The sequence below is a fragment of the Anas platyrhynchos genome, chromosome 2 (assembly GCF_047663525.1).
Source record: "Anas platyrhynchos isolate ZD024472 breed Pekin duck chromosome 2, IASCAAS_PekinDuck_T2T, whole genome shotgun sequence".
NCBI classification, from domain to species: domain Eukaryota; kingdom Metazoa; phylum Chordata; class Aves; order Anseriformes; family Anatidae; genus Anas; species Anas platyrhynchos.
Genome location: NC_092588.1, coordinates 102,067,797 through 102,087,857, shown reverse-complemented (window position 1 = coordinate 102,087,857; position 20,061 = coordinate 102,067,797). Strand labels below are relative to the sequence as shown.

General features: G+C 44.0%; 1 protein-coding gene across 1 annotated transcript in view; it reads right to left on the bottom strand.

Annotated features, from left to right (window-relative positions):
• VOPP1 (VOPP1 WW domain binding protein) overlaps positions 1-20,061 on the bottom strand; it is a 60,979-nt gene that overhangs the window by 9,606 nt on the left and 31,312 nt on the right. Inside the window, exon 2 of the mRNA XM_027451318.3 lies at positions 14,170-14,228. Coding sequence (XP_027307119.1) covers positions 14,170-14,228 — 59 coding nt within the window. The remainder of the gene's footprint in view (positions 1-14,169; positions 14,229-20,061) is intronic.

The window sequence follows — 20,061 nt, the reverse complement described above, 5'->3', positions numbered from 1 at the left end:
ATCACAACTGGATCGATCTTTTTAAGGGTGGTTACGTCTGTATGTTCAATGAACACATTTCATTAAGCATCCAGGTTTGGGAAAATTTGCCCAACTAGATAACTGTGCTCCCATACTCGCATGCAAAGCTAAAAAAAACAGTTGGGTAATCGTACAGACATTTACACAGTTACATGCTCAATTAACACACCTCCACTCAGAAAATTCATCAAGTCTCACAGGCTTCAGCCTGTAATTGGGGCAGAGGAGGAGGATCTATGGCCACATAATCTGCCAGTGAAAACCGCATCCACCCTTGCGATGCCAGGCAGGCAGGATTTCTTCCAGTAAGCCTGAGGATCTGATACTTTGGTCAGCACGGCGAGGTCTACTCTTCCGCTCAGACACCCAGTTTGGCATTTGAGCACAGTAAGCTGCTAACACCAGAGGAGAAAACACCCACTTTGCTGTCCCTGAACCAAAAGCGTCCCAATCGCCGACATTTCTTCTTTAAAGCTTGCCAGGACCCTAACAACTGCTCATATGAAAACTACCAGATATCAGAAAACTACCAACAAGACTTTGCAAGGCAACATTGACTTTGAGCCTGAATTGGGCCCAGAAATGAAGTATTCCCCCATGCTCCCCACGTGGATCGACCCAGCGGGAGCTGTGAAGCCAAGCCCTCAGTGTGCTGACAGGATCGGGCCTTACAAAATGGCGGGGCAGCCCCTGCCTCCTGCTAAAACAGAGGTGACAGTAACTCTGATGCTCTTAACCACACCAACAGCTGTTAATCCACGCTGCTGAGCACTTGCCCTTTTGCTGATGCTGCAGAGCAAGGACTTTCAAGGCGCTTTGGGACAGAAAAGCAGGGGAAACGGCCTGTAAATCCTGCCAGAAGGATGGAGCTGGAGGTCTACTGTGTGGGGCAGCTGTGCTGGTATCTAAAAACACTTCTCACCGATTCCTGCCGCTCCGCATTTCAAAAGAGTGAGCCATGCCCTTCTCATCTGTGAAAGACAGGGAATGAGCTCCCAGAATCACCAGGGGACTGCCCTCTTGTAGCCCTTCTTCAGGCAACTGAGGCCCCAAAATTGAAGGGTTTAGGGGATGTGAGCACTCTGCAACTCAGCCTCCACACACGCACCTCACCACAGCACCTAAAGGGACAGGGAGCAGATGCTCTTCTGTCTAACTTGAAAGCCCCAAAAACAATTTTCCAGATCAAGCCAAGCCCCAAGAGCTTTGCTTTTATTAGACTCCAACTAAAATCCAGAGTCTGGGAGACGACACATACTCCTTCCCTCCCCCTACCTTGCTTATTTTGCATCTGTTTTCTCTAGAGCAAGAAGGGATGGGAAAAGGCTATTTTAAAAATCTGTAATTATGGTTGTTCCAACAATGAATATTAAAAATAGCATGATGAGTGTAGTACCTGAACTGACTTTTCACTCTTAATCTCTAAATTATCTAGGCTATAAATCAGCACCATTTTTAAAGTGTCAATGTCTTCAATTTTCTTCTTGCAAAAGAAGAGGGAGGTACCAGCTGGTAGGCAGAAAGGCTCAACTGCTGAATGTTTATGAAGCTCTGGAGACCACTGAATGGCAAACAAACAGGCCATCAAAAAGGAATTTTGTCTCCTACACAGATGACTGCATTTTCAAATGGTTGAAAATGAGATGCAAAAGATAGAGGAGTCTCTCCCTATGGCTGTGTTTAGAGTAAGCCCATTTTGTAATAGCCAATACCCTTTCCAAGGCAACTCATCCAAGGCTAAGCATTGTGTTTCCTGGGTTGATCTGTGAAGCTAAACCAGTGTCATGACTCAAGGGAAATCTCTTTGAGATCTGACAGAAGTAACACTCACTTTTTACCTATAACGGCAAGCAAGTGCTTGATGTTTTATGTCTGTGAGTATGAACACGGGTATGTAGGAGTCCACAATCGATGGTACCACGATCACAATGTGCTGTCTGTCTGTATTTTCCACCAGTTGGTAGCAGCTGCTCAAACAGACTGGCAGAACAAGCGGCCATTTGCTGCTACCACTGCTCGGGCACCGTTCGAAAGCTCTGCTCGCCTTTTGTTCTTCGTTCAATGCGCTACGAAAAAACAACACAACTTCTGCCAACATTGATCCTAATTACAACAAAATTAACTTACTTATAAAAGCCATTATTATTTGCAGACAAAAGAAGACAACAAAATCAGCTTATTAATGGAGCAACAAACAAGCTTAAGCATAATCAATCTTTGATGTACTATCTCTTACTGCCTGACAGCAAATCCCAGCTGAATTAAGACTTTGGCTCGGAAAAAAACAATGAAGCACACACACATATATTTATTGAATTGATATGCATGTCCTTTAAATTACCCTTGTGCGTTGGCTCTGCTTAGCAGTGAAGGACTGGTTGTGCCTAGTGCTGGTATACCTTCCGCACAGCAATCCCAACAGTTACAGCCCCCTGGAACGTCTGTCTGCCTTTCATGCTAGATTAAAATTTTGCTTTGGGGCAATTTTACTCGAAAACAAAAAAAAACAAATAGAAGAGTTGCTTGGAATTAAAAGAATATTTGTCACGTTTGGCTCTGTCTTCCTTAAATTGGACACATCGGTTATGACAGAATTGCATTCTTGAGGAATGAGCTATACGATCAATCTAAACTGGACTGAGTTCATCCCCTACAGAAGACTACTTTAAAGCCAATTTCCCTCTTTCACACATAAACAATGATCCAAGATCTGCATTTCCCCAGGGCGATGCCTGCATCGTAGATCAAAATTTAATCCATTATGTAGGATAAGACATGATCCACTAGTTGCTTTGCTAATCTGCAACTTCACCAAGCATATGTTCTCTTTTTTAGAAACTGCCCGCACCGTGATTTATGATTTAGAAGGTACATCTTTTCATTCATAATTCAGTGGAGTGAAATGAATGCATCTCCACGTCTAACTACGTGCATTACTAGCACACTGAGGAACTGCTGTGTCAGGGATCAAAGTTACACTCTGTAAGATCACAGCAACAACCTTTTTACATGTGTTTTCACTTAAATCATGAAGCCAAACTTCATTCCTTAACGGACAAGCAAAGCATGAAATTTCACGTGAAGGGCATAGGGTATGACCCAAGCCCCAAAACTAAATCCTGTACTTGCACGTGTTCTGCAGATAACAACTGCTTGATTTAACAATCCAGAAGCTATTTTTTCATTTATATGTGCATCTACATAACCAAACAAGTCCCTTCTTAGCAGAGCTGCTGAAGGAAAGAACTGCATCTAAAAGCAATTCCCTGAACAGCACTTGATGAAAACTGGATAAATTAAAGAGGTAAACACAGATTACAGTCTTTAATAGACCGTATGGTCATAGTGGTCTAACTTATTCCCCATCAACACTATCCCTTTAAAATGCAAGCTGTAACGTTCATACGTTACATACGTTCATAACGTTTTCCTCTCTAAACTATTTGCATCATATCGTGCCAAAATCTGATTTAACATTAAAGATGTTTGACTAGCAATATCTTTTGGAAGCATATAACAAACTATAAATTGTTAATCCACATGTGGTGGCAGAAAGCTTGCTCTAGACACAGGGAGAGAGGAAGGAAGGGTGAAAGAAAACCACGAAAAACCCACAACCATTAAGTCCTTTAAATACAGTAAACTGCATGATTTCTAACTTGCATCCTGTAGACAAGCCTGACTGTGATTCCAAAAAAGGCTGCATGCCAGTGATAAGTTAAATGATTGCTGCATCATTTATGACTCCTTGCTAGAACCAAGAGTTAAATATAAGTAACAGAGGGCATAGCAAGAGACTGAAATTAAGAACATAAGAGAAAGATTTGTGGGACATGTCTAGTAGCATCAGATGAAGCTAAGAAAGTCCCAGCTGTGGTCCTAATACTGGCATAGGCAAAACACCAGAAGGAGATCCACAAGTGTTCATAAGAACTGGAAGGGATAAACTACTGAGACTGGGTCACCTCCATGCAGACCCGATGTTGGGCCTTCAAATCAGGTCTGCTACTGTTAAATAGATGAAGGCAGACAGCTGAAGTATGCATACGTATTTATTTGTTCAACGACAGGAAAAGAAGTGGTTTTTTTTTTGTTTGTTTGTTTTTTTGTTTTCAATACAAAGCCACTGCCTGTACAACTACGGAAATGAAAACCCAGGTTATTGACTAAAGACCAGACAAGTGAAGGAGCTTAGCATTACACATATGGTGGAGAGATAGTTATCTCAAGGAATCCATTTTTGCTATAGCAGCCCCCACTGAGCATGGAAACTGTTGAGTATGCTCCTGAAAATACAGAGTCCAGTTCAGGTGTCTCACCCAAGTAACTTTTCGCAGCAAGTCCTGAAGTGGTTTAACCTCTTTCCAGAAAGATGCCACAATGTGAATGCCATATCCCTCCACTGTCATCCACCAAAATGCTTGAGGAACAGCAGCAAGTGCAAAGTCTTTGGCTGGTAGAGCGAAGTGATGGACAACATCTGCTTTCCAGCCTCAGTCTTAGAGCTGGTTGTCTCCCTGGCATAATTTTAATTTGGCTAATTTTGAGGAAGGAGACAACCTCGTCATAGTTACCTGTAGTCACAGGCTCTCAGCACCCAAAACCATCCATGTTGAGCATGCTTACACTCACGCTACAGATAAGATACCTTTGACTAGGAGTGACCTATTAAAAAGGTCTTTATCTTACCACCTAATGTTGAGGAGAACCAAAACTTTCAGAGGGATCACGGTAAACCGCAGAAGCAAGCCTACCGCAACCACACCTACATTTGCTATGCAAAGGCATGCACCCCTCCTGATAAGATTTAGGGCCCAAGAAATTGAAACAGATTGAAAATCACTGGTTCAGTAGCTAAGTGCAACAATCTGGTTACCTTTCTGTCAGCCATTGGCTTTGCTTGGGTAAATCACTCTTCTGTTTCTCTTCTTACACATAGCAAAGGTGATCTCTCAGTGCATGTAAGAACAGCGTATTTTAATATGTCGGTCTGATTTTGGCTAATATAATTATAAGGAATGTAACTGCTTCATAGATGAAATGTAGCGGGGGCCTCAGGGAAACATCTGCACTTGAAGTAAACTGCTGCTGGTAACCAGGGGGGCACTCGAGATAGAGTAACCAGGTACCTGAAATCACCCAGCTCTTAACTAGTTAAAATGTTAAGGCAAAAAGAAGGAAAGGGGCTTTCAGGTAATCTTTTTCTACTGGGTAGAAATAACAGAGACAGAACTGATATTTGCTCAGATTAGATTTCTGTCTGCTTTGGCACAATTAAAATCTCCCACAATGAGACAAGATACTTGACCCCTGTCTTTCACACAAACGTGAAAAACAAGAGCAGGCAGCAGATGAAAAATGAATTATTTCTCACTTCTTTAGGTGAAGAGCTTATAAAATGCTATCTCTGTGCAAGAACTCAAGCAGAATACAGTAAAACCTTCCCTACTTCCTATGAGCTGAGAAGTATTTGCTCAGCTGCTCCTACCAAACCAGCCACGCCACCAACCTTCTGCTACCCAATGGCTTGGCATATCCTCAGCTCTCTCCTCTTAGACCCCAAGAAGAAAGCCACCCTGCAGAGGGATTCTCTTGTTGTTGTCTGTAAAGGTTGCAAGTCTCCTGGCTTTCTGGCCCGCACACACACATCTAGCCATTTTCTCTGCTCCTACTGTGGCTCTGGGCTTTATCCATCAGTGGCAGCAGACAGCACCTCAAGCACCCGAGTTTTAACAAGGCTGCAGGCCCTTCTGCAGCAGAACAACGCAGAGAAACAGCCTAATTTAAGGTTCTAGCCAAAGGAAGACACAGATAAACTGTACTATGTCAGGTTTTAATTTTCTGAAGCTGGACGTGTAAATTTCTCATACCAGCAGGAACCAGAAGGGCTCACAGTTAATCATCAGGCCCCATATTAAGCACACCATTAGTTCTTCAAATCTCCAACTTCTCCCAGTAGGCCAGCAGTCCTTATTGTACCTAATCCCTTATCTGCTTCAGGAGATTACAAGCAATCTCCTGGCGGGGGGTGACGAGTGTCCAGGAATTTGTATTGGTGTTAAACTCCATGAAGGGCAGAGCCAGCCTTTCTGCTTTGACATGCCACCACAGGATCTAACACTGGGAAGGACATAGGTACTAATGGCCAGCAGTTAGGTGCTATCCAGTCTTTCAAACTTTTCATTCAAGCTCTCCCTGTCCAGAAAGGGTTAGAAACATCACGATGACTTTAGGGCCCAGTGCTCCTTGGCGCCTGGAAGCCAGGAGAAATTGCCTCTCCACCGTGCATTAGGGTTCCTCCTGGGACACAGAAGAGTTAGTGCTCTGAGGAACATTTCAAGCCAAACAGCTCCAGCTGGAAACAGAGGCTCGCTCAGGATAAGTCACAACTGTGGAAGTACAAGGGAGTAGGACTGCATTTCCTGCTCCACCTAAGGCAGACGGATTTCAGGCCTCACCTCTCCCAGAGGAGTATTCACAAAGAGACAGACTGCCTCCTTTCCCTCCTTCCTCTCTTTTTTTTTTTTTTTTTCCCCTCAGAATAAGCTGCCTACACCTGGTAAACCTCCAGCTCTGAGTGAGATGAGACGAGACCTTCACATCTCAAATTTGGTCAGTCACCTGCTTGACTGCCTGTGAAGGCAGCGATATTAAATTCCTCACCCCTCAGCAGGAGCCACTCTTACAAGCTAACCTTTTGGGAAATCTGGTAGCCTGACTCACCCCAGGTTGTGCACAGGACAACTGATCCATCAAAGAAAATCCAAGGCTTCTATCCAGTAGGTGGGTGATTACGGTGCTCAGGACTGTAACATCCACAGATTTGTCAACATCAAGGGAATCCAGCGCCTTATTTGAAGTGAGAAGTGTAAGGACATGGACAATTGAAGCTAGCAGTGATGTTTTGTATCATTACTGTTTAGGACCACACAGGGCTGAGCAATGGTGGTGGGGGTCTGTTGCCTTTATATACAAGTAGATGGCCTGATAGTTCCTGCTGCCCTGCTTCAGACAATCCACACACTTTCATTCCTGAGTTGAACTACGTATACAAACAGGCCCTTCCTGTAGCTGCTAAATTGGTAGCCCTGGCCCAAATCCAGGTCTCTGTTTCTGTACTGTGCCAGCCATTCGAGATGCCTGGAATCGTGCAAAAACTGCTACGCTGCGTCCCCTCTCCCTCCCATGCTGCTTCCCAATCAAATGGAAGAATATATCAACAGCTAGATTACTGCCCTAAGCACACACCTGCTGACATTTCGTGCAGCTGTAATTGCAATTGGAAAGCTAAGCATATCATCAGGAAAGCCAACTTAATTAAAAGCAGTAAACACAACAGGATGCGGAGCACAGAAAGTAACGCCCATAAAGCAACACAGCCCCTGTCTGGATGGTGTTTTTTTCCCCATCCTCCTGTACACACTTTGACAGAGGAATTGCTTCCTGAGCTCTCCGAGTAAGGGTGAGAGAGAACTTGTCTATTGTTTCCACCTGGAACATTTTCCAGGCTCTCAGTAATACAGAACTATTGTTACAGACTGGCTACCAAGTGACTAAGGGCTTACATTCAAAACCCAGATGAATACAACTGTGTGATAAATACAACAAAATTTAATCAGCAGAGGAAGAGAATTACGTGGAAATACACAAGAAATTTATTTCAAAAGCCACAGGGAAAAAAATACAATCAGCTTTCTTCTCTAAAATATGAAAAAGAATGGACTGTTCCTATACACTGCAGAACATACGCTTGCAAGGATTATTTATGTTCAATGCATTCATTTTTTAGATTTATAAATTCTTAAATAATTCCAAATGAAAAATTAAATAGATAGTTAACATAATTGTGTACATGTGCAGCTGTAAGCTATATGCAGTAAACTACCTGCCATGGCAGCAACGTATTAGTCTAAAAATACTGTATTTCTGTCTGCACAGGCTTTTAACATGAATTCAGGTCCTGCATCGGATAACAGGAATTAGGTTACAAGATGACACTCCCCTTCTGTTCTTCACTTTTTTTTTTTTTGTCAGCAGCAGTGATAGTGTTTTCATCCAAAGAAAATTTCCATGTTCTTTTCTGGAGGTCTTTCACGTAACAGCACACCAACAACCAGCCAAAACATACTTACACAGCAAGCACATGGCGGAGCTCATCCAACGCAAAAAGTCAGTATTCAAGAGGTGGAACCAGGTGCAGGCTCCAAAGGAGTTTAGGAAACATCACATGCACAAGCTGAGATAATATTTGGAAAGCCAAGCCTCACCTAAAACTGATACTTGCAAGGGACACCAAGAACAGCAAGAAGAACTCCTATTCCTACACTAGCAGTGGAAGGAAAAAAACAGGTCAAAAGTATGATCTGGAGGACCATAAATCAGCCAGACTCATTCCATCTGCTGGCAAAAAATTCATAAAAAAAAAAAAAAAAAAAAAAAAAAGAACTGAGTCCTCCTGATACATGTTTTTGGGCATAGGAAGGAGAATAAAGTGACTGAAAACAGTCATCATAGGTAAATTTACCAAGGGTAAATCACACCTGACAAGCCTAAAGGCCTTCTAGGGTAAAACAATGGTATCTGTAGACAAGCCAGAGAGCAGATGTCTCTTACTTTGACCTTAGAAAGGCCTCCCACACTTCAGAGAACAGTGGCCTATGGGCCCCACTCCCCCTGGAGAAGATGCAGTAACCCCTGATGGCTGTAACCACAGAGGGCCGGACTTGTTCTGTTGACAAGTGTGTCGCTGTAATTGGCGATTTGGTGCTCTCACCAAGCCCACAAAATGACACCAAACTTGGGGAGGATCAGTCAGTGAGCTCAAGGGCAGGGCTGCCACTCCAAGACTTGGACTGACTGGAGGAACGACTTGACAGGAACCTCATGAAAATGAGCAAAGACAAACACAAAAGCCTTGCCCGTGGGAAGGATGAACATCCTGAAGGTTGTGGGGCAGATCTACTGGAAAGGCCCGAGGGGATCATGGCACCTAGCAAGCTAAACACAAGCCAGCAGTGTGCCACAGCAGCCATAAGAGAAGATGGCGTCAGGCCCGTCCTGGCGGTGAAGGGTGGGACAACAGCAGAGGATGAATGTACACAAAGGAGGGTCTGACTTAATATGTGGGAAACACACACAAAAAAAACACACTTATTCACCATGAGGACAGGCAGGCAACAGTGTACTGCCCAGAGAGGCTGTGCTCTCGCTTTCCTTGGAGGTTTTCCCAAGCCCCAACTGGGTGAAGCCCAGGGCAACCTAGTCTGGCCCCATGGCTGACACTGTTTCTGAGGTGGGACTGGAGATCCCCTGAGAGCCCTTCCCATCTGAATTACTCTCCAAATCTCTTGGGCAGAGTTATTCTCCTTTCCTCACTACTTCTCTTACAATATCACCTCGTTAAAAACGTCAGCACACAATAATTCACCGGGATGATCTGAAATAATGCTAACTCAGTGCTGGATAACATCACAATCCTGTTCTCCCTTTAAGTCAGCCAATCCCCCTGACTGTGGGGACTACTTCACTAACCCGCTGTATTTCCATTCCCCTGAACATGTGCTTACCACTCACACTCAGAAACATTTGTGCTGCTTTATAAATATGCCACAGCGTCTGGAAAGGAAAGGATTAGAAACATGCAGGTTCCAGCATCTGGATTTTATCACTTCATTAGATGTGATGGTAGCTAACAACAGGAGGAAAAATAAACAGAAAAGCCCTGAGGGATTGGTCAGTCATACCTGAAGCACACTTCACCCTGCAGTAAGATACACATTCATAATTATTCTAATCAAACTACTCCTCATCAGTGAATGTATCTCCAATGCTGCTGGCATCTGTATCCAGAGGAGGAGGTCTGGCAATGTCATGCACTCGCTGTGCTGCGTTCTGTGTCATTATTTGCTGTGTCAAGTTGGAGAAGTATCTTGACTGTCTCCTCTGCCAACTGCCAGCACTTCAACTACATCTAGAACAAGACTGAGCTAGTTTAAGTGCGGGTAGGACGATGATCCTTGTCAAGAATCAGAGACAAGCCTGTTCCGGCAGCTTCGATTCTGAACTGCTTCTTGTGCATCCAAACAAGAAGTAGGATCTCATTCTTTCAGCACAGTCATGGATAATTTGACTGTCTTCTTTTCCAAAGGACAAAAATTAGAATTCAATGACTAATTCCTTGCCCAGTTTAATTTGTGTTTACTTATTTTCCCTGACCACAGAAATAAATATTTTGCTGAAGCAAGAGAGAAGTAACCAACTGACAGTATCTCATGACTCAGGCAACTAGTTGGTTAGGTTAAAGAAGTAAATTAAGAGCTCTCTTGGAAATTCTCTGTATCAACAGCCAAGCTGCAGTGTGTCTCTAAAAATCCTGGCATGCTTTCATGAAGTCTTCCAGCCTGAAATAAGCTATACCTTAAGTTAACAGATTCACACAACAGCATTAGAAAACTTGGGAAAATTATCCTCATAATTCCCCATAATTGCCTGAAGAAATAAAAATCTATCTGGAAAAACAAAAAACAAACACATTAAACTATAGCTTATCACTCATTTATGAAGGCTACAACAATTATGGCCACTGGAAAAATATTAAAAGAGTATCAATACCATTAGCTACTTAGACAGAGAGATGTATGATCACTTCTATAATAGAGACTTCCACCCCTGCCTCAGCTTTTAGTACAGAAAATATAATCAACACATTTCAAGGTTTTGAGCAACACTTGCAACAGCGTTTTCTTTTCAAAATAATTGCAGTAGAAGACATGCTGAATTAAAAAACACACACACACACACAAAAAAAAAAAAATAGAAACCAAACACTCCAGTTACAGAAAAGACAGTTGTATCATTGCAAATTTTGTCCCCAATCTAGCTGTCTGTCCAGGACACTTACTTTAGCACTCTGATTTCTTATCACGCTCCTTTTGCTTAGCAGACACAACCTTATCTCTGGCTTTGGATAGCTGAAGTGGAGGCTTTACAGGGAAGATTATCTCAGCTATTCTGCCACTTAACTTTTATCAAAAGTTCACAACCATTTCATATGAGAGGCCACCTCGGATTTCTGTTACTTTTACGCAATTTTAAGAAAAGAGGCGCCTTCTACGAAGAAATGCCTCCCCAGAAGAGATACGGCACACTGACATGCCAGTCCGGGGAGGCCTTGCTCCAAGGCTACCACAGGAGATCTCTGAACCCACACAGGACTTCCTATTTCTGAACTGACAAGCTAATCTATTCGTCTGAATACAAAGTGTCTCCAAGAGAGACATGACATACTGTCAGCACGGGCCTGAAACCACAGGGAAATCATTAAGGACTGCACTGCTGGGTGTCATAAGTCTCCAAAGATAGTCTCGAGACCAAAGGACAGACTACATATGTTAACTGGGTGGAAAAAACTTCTGTTACAAAACTAGAGATAAAATGGAATGGAATCTATTATGAACCTGGGTGACTAAATAGATCTGCTTCTTATCATTTTCTGGAGCAGCAGCCCGTAAGATAAAATAAAACCCACTTCCCTACAGCACATTGCAGATCTAGATTTGCACAGAGGAAACACTCAAGATGCAGTTACACATTAGATGCACCAGCTTCAGATGATTTAACATCTAACCACCATATGCTAATGGAGGAGATCCTTTTCATGTGTCCTCCCCCACAAAATGCATAATGCTCCCACCTTCCCTCTCATTTCACCAGCATTCGCCAGAAACTGTACCAAGCTGATTCAACACTGACTTTAATCTGCTAAAACAAAGTACTTTCTGGGGGACTAACGAATTGAATTAACTCCATGAACAGTCAAAGAAATGCCAAAGCAATGGGATTTCGCCCTAAAATACCAAGACTGCTGTAGTGCATCTCCTTTGCCATGCAGGTGTTGAAAAGCAGCACAGCTAGGAAGCAGTGAGCGATCCTATCCAGTAGGATGTGAAATTGCAAACGTAACAAAGCAGGAAACTCCAGGCATTGCAGAGATTAATGACTTTCTTACAGTTTTGGAGCATGCCTCTTCCCCCTTTTAAAACTTCAGAGCTCCTCTACAGTCACATAGACTCTCCCCTCCCTTTCATACTTCTTCACTTGTCAACCTCATCTACCCTCTGAGCTTTATCATCTCCAAATCGTCATTGCTTTTCTTTAGTGTTTCTTCTTCCCCACTTAAACCATAATCACAATAGTAACAAAGGCATCAATATGATGCTCATCACCATCACAATAATCTCTGAGCTTACGCATCCCACCCCTTTCCTCTTCCTTCTTCCATTTATTTGCATTGTCCAGCAGACTGGCAATTACCACGCATTTATGCAATGTCTCAGATAATAGGGTGCTGTAGCAACTACCACAACAAACACAATTATGAGGAGCCCTGTTCTGATTGACCTGACACAGCCGACAGATTTCCCTCCACATTATAAATCAAACCAAATAAAAATCTCTAAAGGAAGCAATTCTTTGTAACAACCACCCCCCTCCAACACCACAGCCCCTCTCCCAGTTCTCAGTTTTATTCACAACTTTCTTCCTTCCAATGTGCAAAGCCGTGTGCGATTCCAATTAACCTCTTTGATGAACTGGAAAATAAACATGCCGCTTTTCTGCAAGAGAATCCATTTCAGCACACAAAGAAAACAGTAAACGAGTTACCAAATGAAAACCAATTAAAAAGCAGCCTTGTGTGCATTAGATCTATTGCAGATAGCGATTATCCCCTTTGTACTCCCTTCTTCTCAGGGCTCGGTCTGTGTGCACCTGTGGCATGAAGAGTCTGAGCTGACACCCAGCACCCAAGCAGCTATCCCTTTGCATTAACAAGGAAGACAAACACTGCCTGCAAAAACGCGGGCAGAAACGTAAACAGAACGCCAAGGTGATGATGAATAACACACTCCTGAATGTCAAGGTATGGGGGGGGGGGGTTCATAACACCCCAGCTTCTTTCCCACGTTGCAACAAAATAAAATGTAGGTGGAACCAACGTCCTGCTGTTATTAGTACAGCAAAGAAAATTAACTCATTGAAATTCACCCATCTGTTCTGGCCAACCATTTATGAGTAATTCTCAACATTTCAGTCACCTGAAAAAAGAAGACAATAAATTCTCGGCCCAAACACTTCCTAACCAGTTAATATTTGAGATCACAGATGATTAAACCACACGGCGTTTCATTCTTTCAGTGAGCTTTGTTTCTTGCCTGACTTCCTGGCTGCTTTTTGTCTCTAGCATTTCTCTCCTGCTTCTGGCAGACAAAGAGGAGAGGAAAAGTGAGGAAGGTTCCTGCAGAGCATCAGGATTACAGTAATTTCCTACCCTGAAGCAAGGAAAAGTTTGCTCAGGGAGCAATGACCTGTTGCTGCTACCTAATCCTCCACCACCACCTCCCCCCCCCCCCCTTTTTTTTTTTCAACTTAGGTTTAAAAGGTGTTTGCATTTGTAAAGTTATATAGCCCAGAGGCAAAGCCTGGTGCATTTATCTCCTTCCTACCCCCAAATCCACAGGAACAATACCTCCCACCCACACATTTCCTCCACCTTTTTATTGTCGCTGTGGGCAATTTAAAACAGAAAACTGCGATTCAGAAAGATCTTCAATCATGCACCTACAGTTCATTGACATTTGGTTCACATCCAAGCCTGATGTGAATGTAGATGCCACTCATCAAAAGGACAGTTATGCCACGGATAACAAATCTTCTCAAGTCCCTAAATTAAACAACAGTATTACCACAGGGACAAAGTTATTTTCAAAGCATTCTTGGTATTCTGCCTGCTTACCTGCCCTTGTTCAAAACAAAGGGAGAACTGTCCTCACACAGCTCTACTTACATTTCCTTTCAGCATCCTGAAATAAGACCTGTTTAAGATCCAATACTTTGTTTTCAACTGGAAAGGTCGGCTGGGGAAACAAGTCTCTACTTTTATTTTAACAGGGGGAAGGGAAAACACATGACAATACATAGGGAATGTGGGGAAATAAAGTTTCTTACATCATCGCTTTTTAAATTAGACACAAAAAAGGTCTCAAAGAAATTATGGAAGAAATATCATTAATGAAAGAATAACATTTTAAGAGCTGAAAACTTATCTCTTGCTCACTAGAGAACACAAACAGCAAAGTAATGACTACTTACATATAATATGTAGGATATAATCCTTCAAAATACCAGCAATGCTTTTTGGCCTCTGTACACTGCAAAGAAAGAAATAAATATTATTAATATTTCCACCGGACAACATGCAATTCTAAACGCAACCACTGAGTGCTTATAAATACCCTAACTTTGAGCAATTAGAAAAGGTGTCTTTTCTCAAAGACTTCACAATCCTAACACACACAAGAACTGGGAACTCAGTTAATTGGAACTGCAACGTGCCCTGTTAGGATTCAGAGCCTTCACACCAGGCTTTGTCTTCAGGGCCCCAAAGGTTACCACAGTTCATGATCGTAGTTAATAGATAGTTAATAGATTCTGATACGGGATCCAATTGCACGGCAAAACTCATGTCTTAACAGGATCTGGAGAACTTAAGAGCCCATCAGGGCTGTAGTCACTTAAGAGACCTCCAAGGCATGCTGGGTTTGACGACACGAGGCGTATGAGTGCAGAGCGGATTCATTAATTGCAGGGAATTACTCATCTTCGTGGAATTCTCTGCGTGTGAAGCCAGGCTTGGAAAGGCACAGAACAGAGAGCCCATGCTAGGATCCTAGCTCGTCTTCCTACACCTTGGAAATGTTTCAAGCGTTCATTACGGCATCTGGGAAAGGAAACTGCTTTCTGCAGTCCGGGGGCATTGTTCTCTCTTGCAGACTGTCAGCGTATCCTTGTTAAAGGATGGTGACAGGCATTCTCGTGGCGTGTGTGGGAAACGCACATCATTACGGGCACGGCTCAAGTACAGACAGCAGCGAAGAACAATAGCGGCGCTTAAAAAACAAAACCAGATGTCAAGCCCAAACTACATAGCCAAGGCACAGAATATTCCTGCGTATCCTGCTGACACCGCTAGCATAAAATGCTGTCTCCCTTGTAGATGTGGCTGCAGAAGCTCCACCACAGGCTGTATGATCTGGTTGCACACGGACTGGGTGTTCCGGGACACCCTCCACAGAGCAGCAAGCGTTACCTCGGGGGATCTGAACAGCAGCTCTCTGCTGCTCACACCTGACACCCAAGGTCAGGGAGCACTCGCACATCAGCAGTACTTGGATCATCCTTCATGTTCACTTGGCAGCTCACCTTTAAATAATAGCTCGTATAAGTTTATTAGCCTCCCTGAATCCCAGAATAGTAAATGAATCCAGCTAAGACAAAGACAAAGCGTTTTTACATCTCTGACTCTCACTCCTCATGAATAAGAAAGGCTGCAAGCTCTTTAACGAGCATCTGATGAGCTAAATCACAGACAGATCAATTACAGCCCATGAAGACAAACTGCTATGGATTAAATTGCTGAGACCAATATGGGGATGGGGGAAGAAGGAGATTTTTGAAACATGTGATCAGGCCTGTCCACTAATCGTAAGATGGGCTCACACCAGCCCTCAAGATACACAAGCTTTAGGTTCTGTTGAACGGACTGGAGCTTCTTCCTTTGGGGAAAAACAAAACAAGACAAACAGATTCCTCATTCATTCCCTTCTCAAATCCATGCTGCTACTACAGCAATGCATGCAGGAGGGCTCCACAGCAGCTGCTGGAACAAGTGGTGTTCAGAGAGCTATCTCCACTTTTGCCCTATTCCCCTTCCTCCCCAAAACCTTCCAACTTCTGAAACCTTTCTTCCGAATCCTGTCATCAGCCTGCTGTTTCCTCGTACTCTAAAATGTGAAGTATGGCAAGTTTCTCTTGGTATCACCCTGCAAACCTATAGCCATTGTAAATTCAGCAGGTCCACTGCAGATACAGGGCAAAATACTTTGGCTCTTTTCCTCTGCAAATCAGCAAGCCCTGGCTAAAACCCCAGTACCTGCAGGTCATCTTCCCTTAGAAAGTCTCATTTCGGAGTCCAGCTTGCAGCGTACGCTCCTACATGTTTTTCTTCCTGAACCAATATGATTCACTGTTTACCTCAACATCCTTAAAGCCTTCATCAGTCTCAAGCATTTTAATTGATGTTTTCCCAGCAACGTTTCTGAGCCCGTGGAGCCTGCAAACCCTTTACAAGCGTAAAGGAGGCATTTATATTCAGTGCTCGTTCTGCCACCCTCCTCCCCACACTTCAATCCACTTTGCAAGTTCTGAAATGAACTGGGAAGATTCCTCCCTTCCCACATCTTCCAAGCTGTAAAAATCCTGTTTCTGCCTCGATTTATTTTGACTTTTCTGCTTCAGACAGCCAATATGCTTACTGCTATCCAAAAAAAGGCTCTAGCCTAGGAAAGTTTTGTACATAACTATTCCCTCCAGCTTACAGGGCTTAGACACATACACTAAAAATTCTTTGGTGCACGGACTTTATTTTTGTTCTGGGTCCTAGAACGATCCTAATTCTGATTTTTTTTAAATATCCAGCCTGAACCTCCCCTATTGCAGCTTGACTGCATTCCCTCAGGCCCTATCGCTGTCACCAGATAGAACAGATCGGCGCCCGCCCCTTCACTGCCCCTCATGAGGGAGCGCTGAGGGCCACGATGAGGCCTCCCCTTGGCCTCCTCTTCTCCATGCTGAACAGGCCCAGTGCCCTCAGCCACTCCTCATACGTCTTCCCCTCAAGGCCCTTCACCATCTTTGTAGCCCTCCTCTGGACGCTCCCCAACAGTTTAATGTCCTTTTTGTACTGTGGTGCCCAGAGCTGCACACAGTATTTGAGGTGAGGCCGCACCAGGGCAGTGCAGAGCGGGACAATCACCTCCCTCAACAGACTAGCGATGCTGTGCTTGATGTACCACAGGATAGGGTTGGCCCTCCTGGCTGCCAGGGCACACTGCTGGCTCACATTCAGCTTGCTGACAACCACAGCCCCCAGATCCCTCTCTACAGGGCTGCTCTCCAGTGTCTTGTCCCCAAAATGTATGAGGGGAGGGTGTCAAGAGGATGGAGCCGGTCTCGTTTCAGTTGTGCCCAGCAACAGGATGAGAGGCAATGGGCATAAACTGAAGCACAGGAGGCTCTGGCTGAATATGAGAGGGCACTTCTTTACTGTGAAGGTGGCAGAGCATTGGCACAGGCTGCCCAGAGAAGCTGTGGAGTCTCATTCTCTGGAGTCAAAACCCGCCCAGATGCCATCCTGCTTAATGTGCTCTGAGTGATCCTGCTAGGCAGGGGCATTGGACTAGATGAGCAGCCATTTCATGTCAGCATTTTCTCACAACAGCCATGTTAATTCCCCAAGAGATGCCATCAGGGGCCCCCCAAGAGCCTTCTGATGTCACCACAGAGTCACTGTCACCCTACAGCCTCACAAGAGGCAGCTGGCCGTAAGTGCCCCGAAAACCCAGCCTGTGTCGAGGCTGGTTGGTGGCACTCGAGAGCTTGAGGTCCTACTGCTGAAACATCAGAGGTGGTGTTGCTAGTGGAAGGCACAATGTTGAGGTCCTTCCTGTGGAACAGGAGACATCAAGGTCTTCCCTGTGGCAAGAGACATGGTGAGGTGCTTCAAGTTGCAGGTGAGGCATTCAGGTCCTTCTGGTGGGGCACAAGGCATTGAGATGCTCTGGTGGGACATGAGCCAGTGGAGAGCTCACAAGGGGATGTCTGCCACCAGCACTAGGTCTGATGCTCACTGTCTTTTGAGGATTACATCCTTGCAGTTGTTTGAGACAAACCCCCGAGGCAGCTAAGAAACCTCAGCTGGCAGCAACTAATTCCAGTCCACAGACAGAAACAAAGGGGAGATTGCTCACATTAGTGACATAGGAGCTCAGACATCAAAGCTGGTGCCCACTCTGAGAGCTTCTGTATGAAGCCAGACTATCTCAGAGTTTCTAGAAGTGTTTGTTCATGCCTTAAAAAGCCACAAACCTATTCACTAACAACAAAAAATTGTGCTTATGGTTGTTAAACTAAACTTACTTATGACCCTGTGGAGGCTTTCAACTTTTCTAGGAGAACAGCTCTGCACATTTCGCTTATAAAATTCCTCCTTCTATGTCCTTTAACAATTTGGCACAGCTATAAAATATAAATACAAGAGTATGTTCGTTTTTTAAATAAATGATGCAGGTCTAATTGGGTGTGCATATGTAATCTTTAGAGAATTAATGGTATGTGAATTAGCCAGATGCTTGAATACGTTCCTTGAGATTGAATATTTGGAGAGAAAAAACACATAACTTCTTTCTTTTTAAATAAATCAGGATCTCTCTTGTAGCCTGTTTTCTCTGACAGACTACAGCAACGTGAACGGCAAGCCATGCTTTTCTGTGGCCTCTAAATTCATTCAGATTTCCTCTAAGAAAGGAAACATGTTTCCTGCCACAGACTGAAATTGCAAATGCTACCACTGCTGGTATGAACAATGAGAAAGAGAAGTTACTGAAACATTAACCAAAGACTGGTTCTGATCACACCATAAAATGGAGTACACACGGATGCACATGGTGTGGGGAAAGACAGAGCAGGCAGGCTGCTCAGTGAATGTCGGAAGGTATGATACAGATCATTAGTTATGCTTTGCAGGGTTTGCAGAAATATCTAGCAGGAATATCCTCCACACTGCACATCATTATCTTTCCATTCGCAGGACAATAAAAAGAGAACAGATCTGATCAATTAATTACTCTTTGCAATCAAGGGAGCAGTGGATTTATACCCAGTGCTTTTACTAGGGATTTTAAAAATAATTATATATAAAAAAAACAATTCCAGCACTCTCTGCAGATGGTAAATACTTTCCAATATAAGTAGAATCAATTGTTGTTATGGGTAGCAATGAAAAAACCAGCCTGCTGCTGATGGACACGGCTGGGGAGGGCGGGGGTAGGAAGATTGCTATCTGTATTCGGAAGGAGCAGTCAGGCTGAGTTTGTGACATCTGCTCAAAGCCAGATTCTGCAAGAGGCACGGGTCTGCTATCAATCACAAAGCCAATGAAACCGTACCAGCCATCAGTAACCGAGGGTGCAGCTCTTTCTTTTTAACCAGACAAAAAGCTCGATGCTACACACAACTGCCCTTACGGATTACAATTACAAGAGCCCAAATAGGTGAATTCAGATGACAAAAAGCAGGAATTTGACGGAGTGACCCTGCCATCCTGACAGGACAGAAACGGCTCCTGGTTTTCTGGGATGGCCCCACTAGTGGCTGCGACCTTCTGTCCTACTAGTGCTCGGCAGCAGAGTGCCGACTAGTGCTACTAGTAGAGCGCCAGTTGATCCAAACCTCATTCTTGTGGCTACAGCCTCTGAAGCTCTGTTATAATTAGTTCATCCACAGAGGAACAGGGAAAAAGAATTAAAAGCCTGTAAGACGTGGCATAAGACCTCATTATTTCTGAGCATCACACAATGTGCGACGTTAGAAAAGGATTTCCCACGCCGGCGTACGACCAGAACTGCCTTCCACACAGCCAGACCAAAACCAGTCCACGAGGAAGTGGGAAGGGCGAGACCGTTGGCTCCACACCATCTGATAGCCAACTGGCTTTACCTCTGACACCCAGGCTCTGTCACAACAGCCACCTGCACTAATGATCTGCAGTTTTCCTGGTCCCTGTACCTGGCAGCTTCTTGATGGAGCCCAGACAAAAAGATGGGGCAGTCTACAGCACAACCCTAGACTGAATAATCGGTTGCAGAAGGGACATTATTGGCTAGGAATCACAATGCTTTATGGGATTTGACCTTTAAAATTGTCTCAGTTTTCAGAACGCTATCCATTTCGGTGCCTAGACAAGAGCTGAAAGCATTATGAGGTACAAGCTGCTCATTAGATATGGTGCACTGAAATCAGAGGGACTTCTGCATGCTGAGTTTGAAAGATTGGATTTGCAGAGACAAGATGAGCATGCTGCTCCTCCATAGCCAAGAAAAGGGCAAAACATCATCCATTAGAGTAACAGACGGTATATACTGAAAC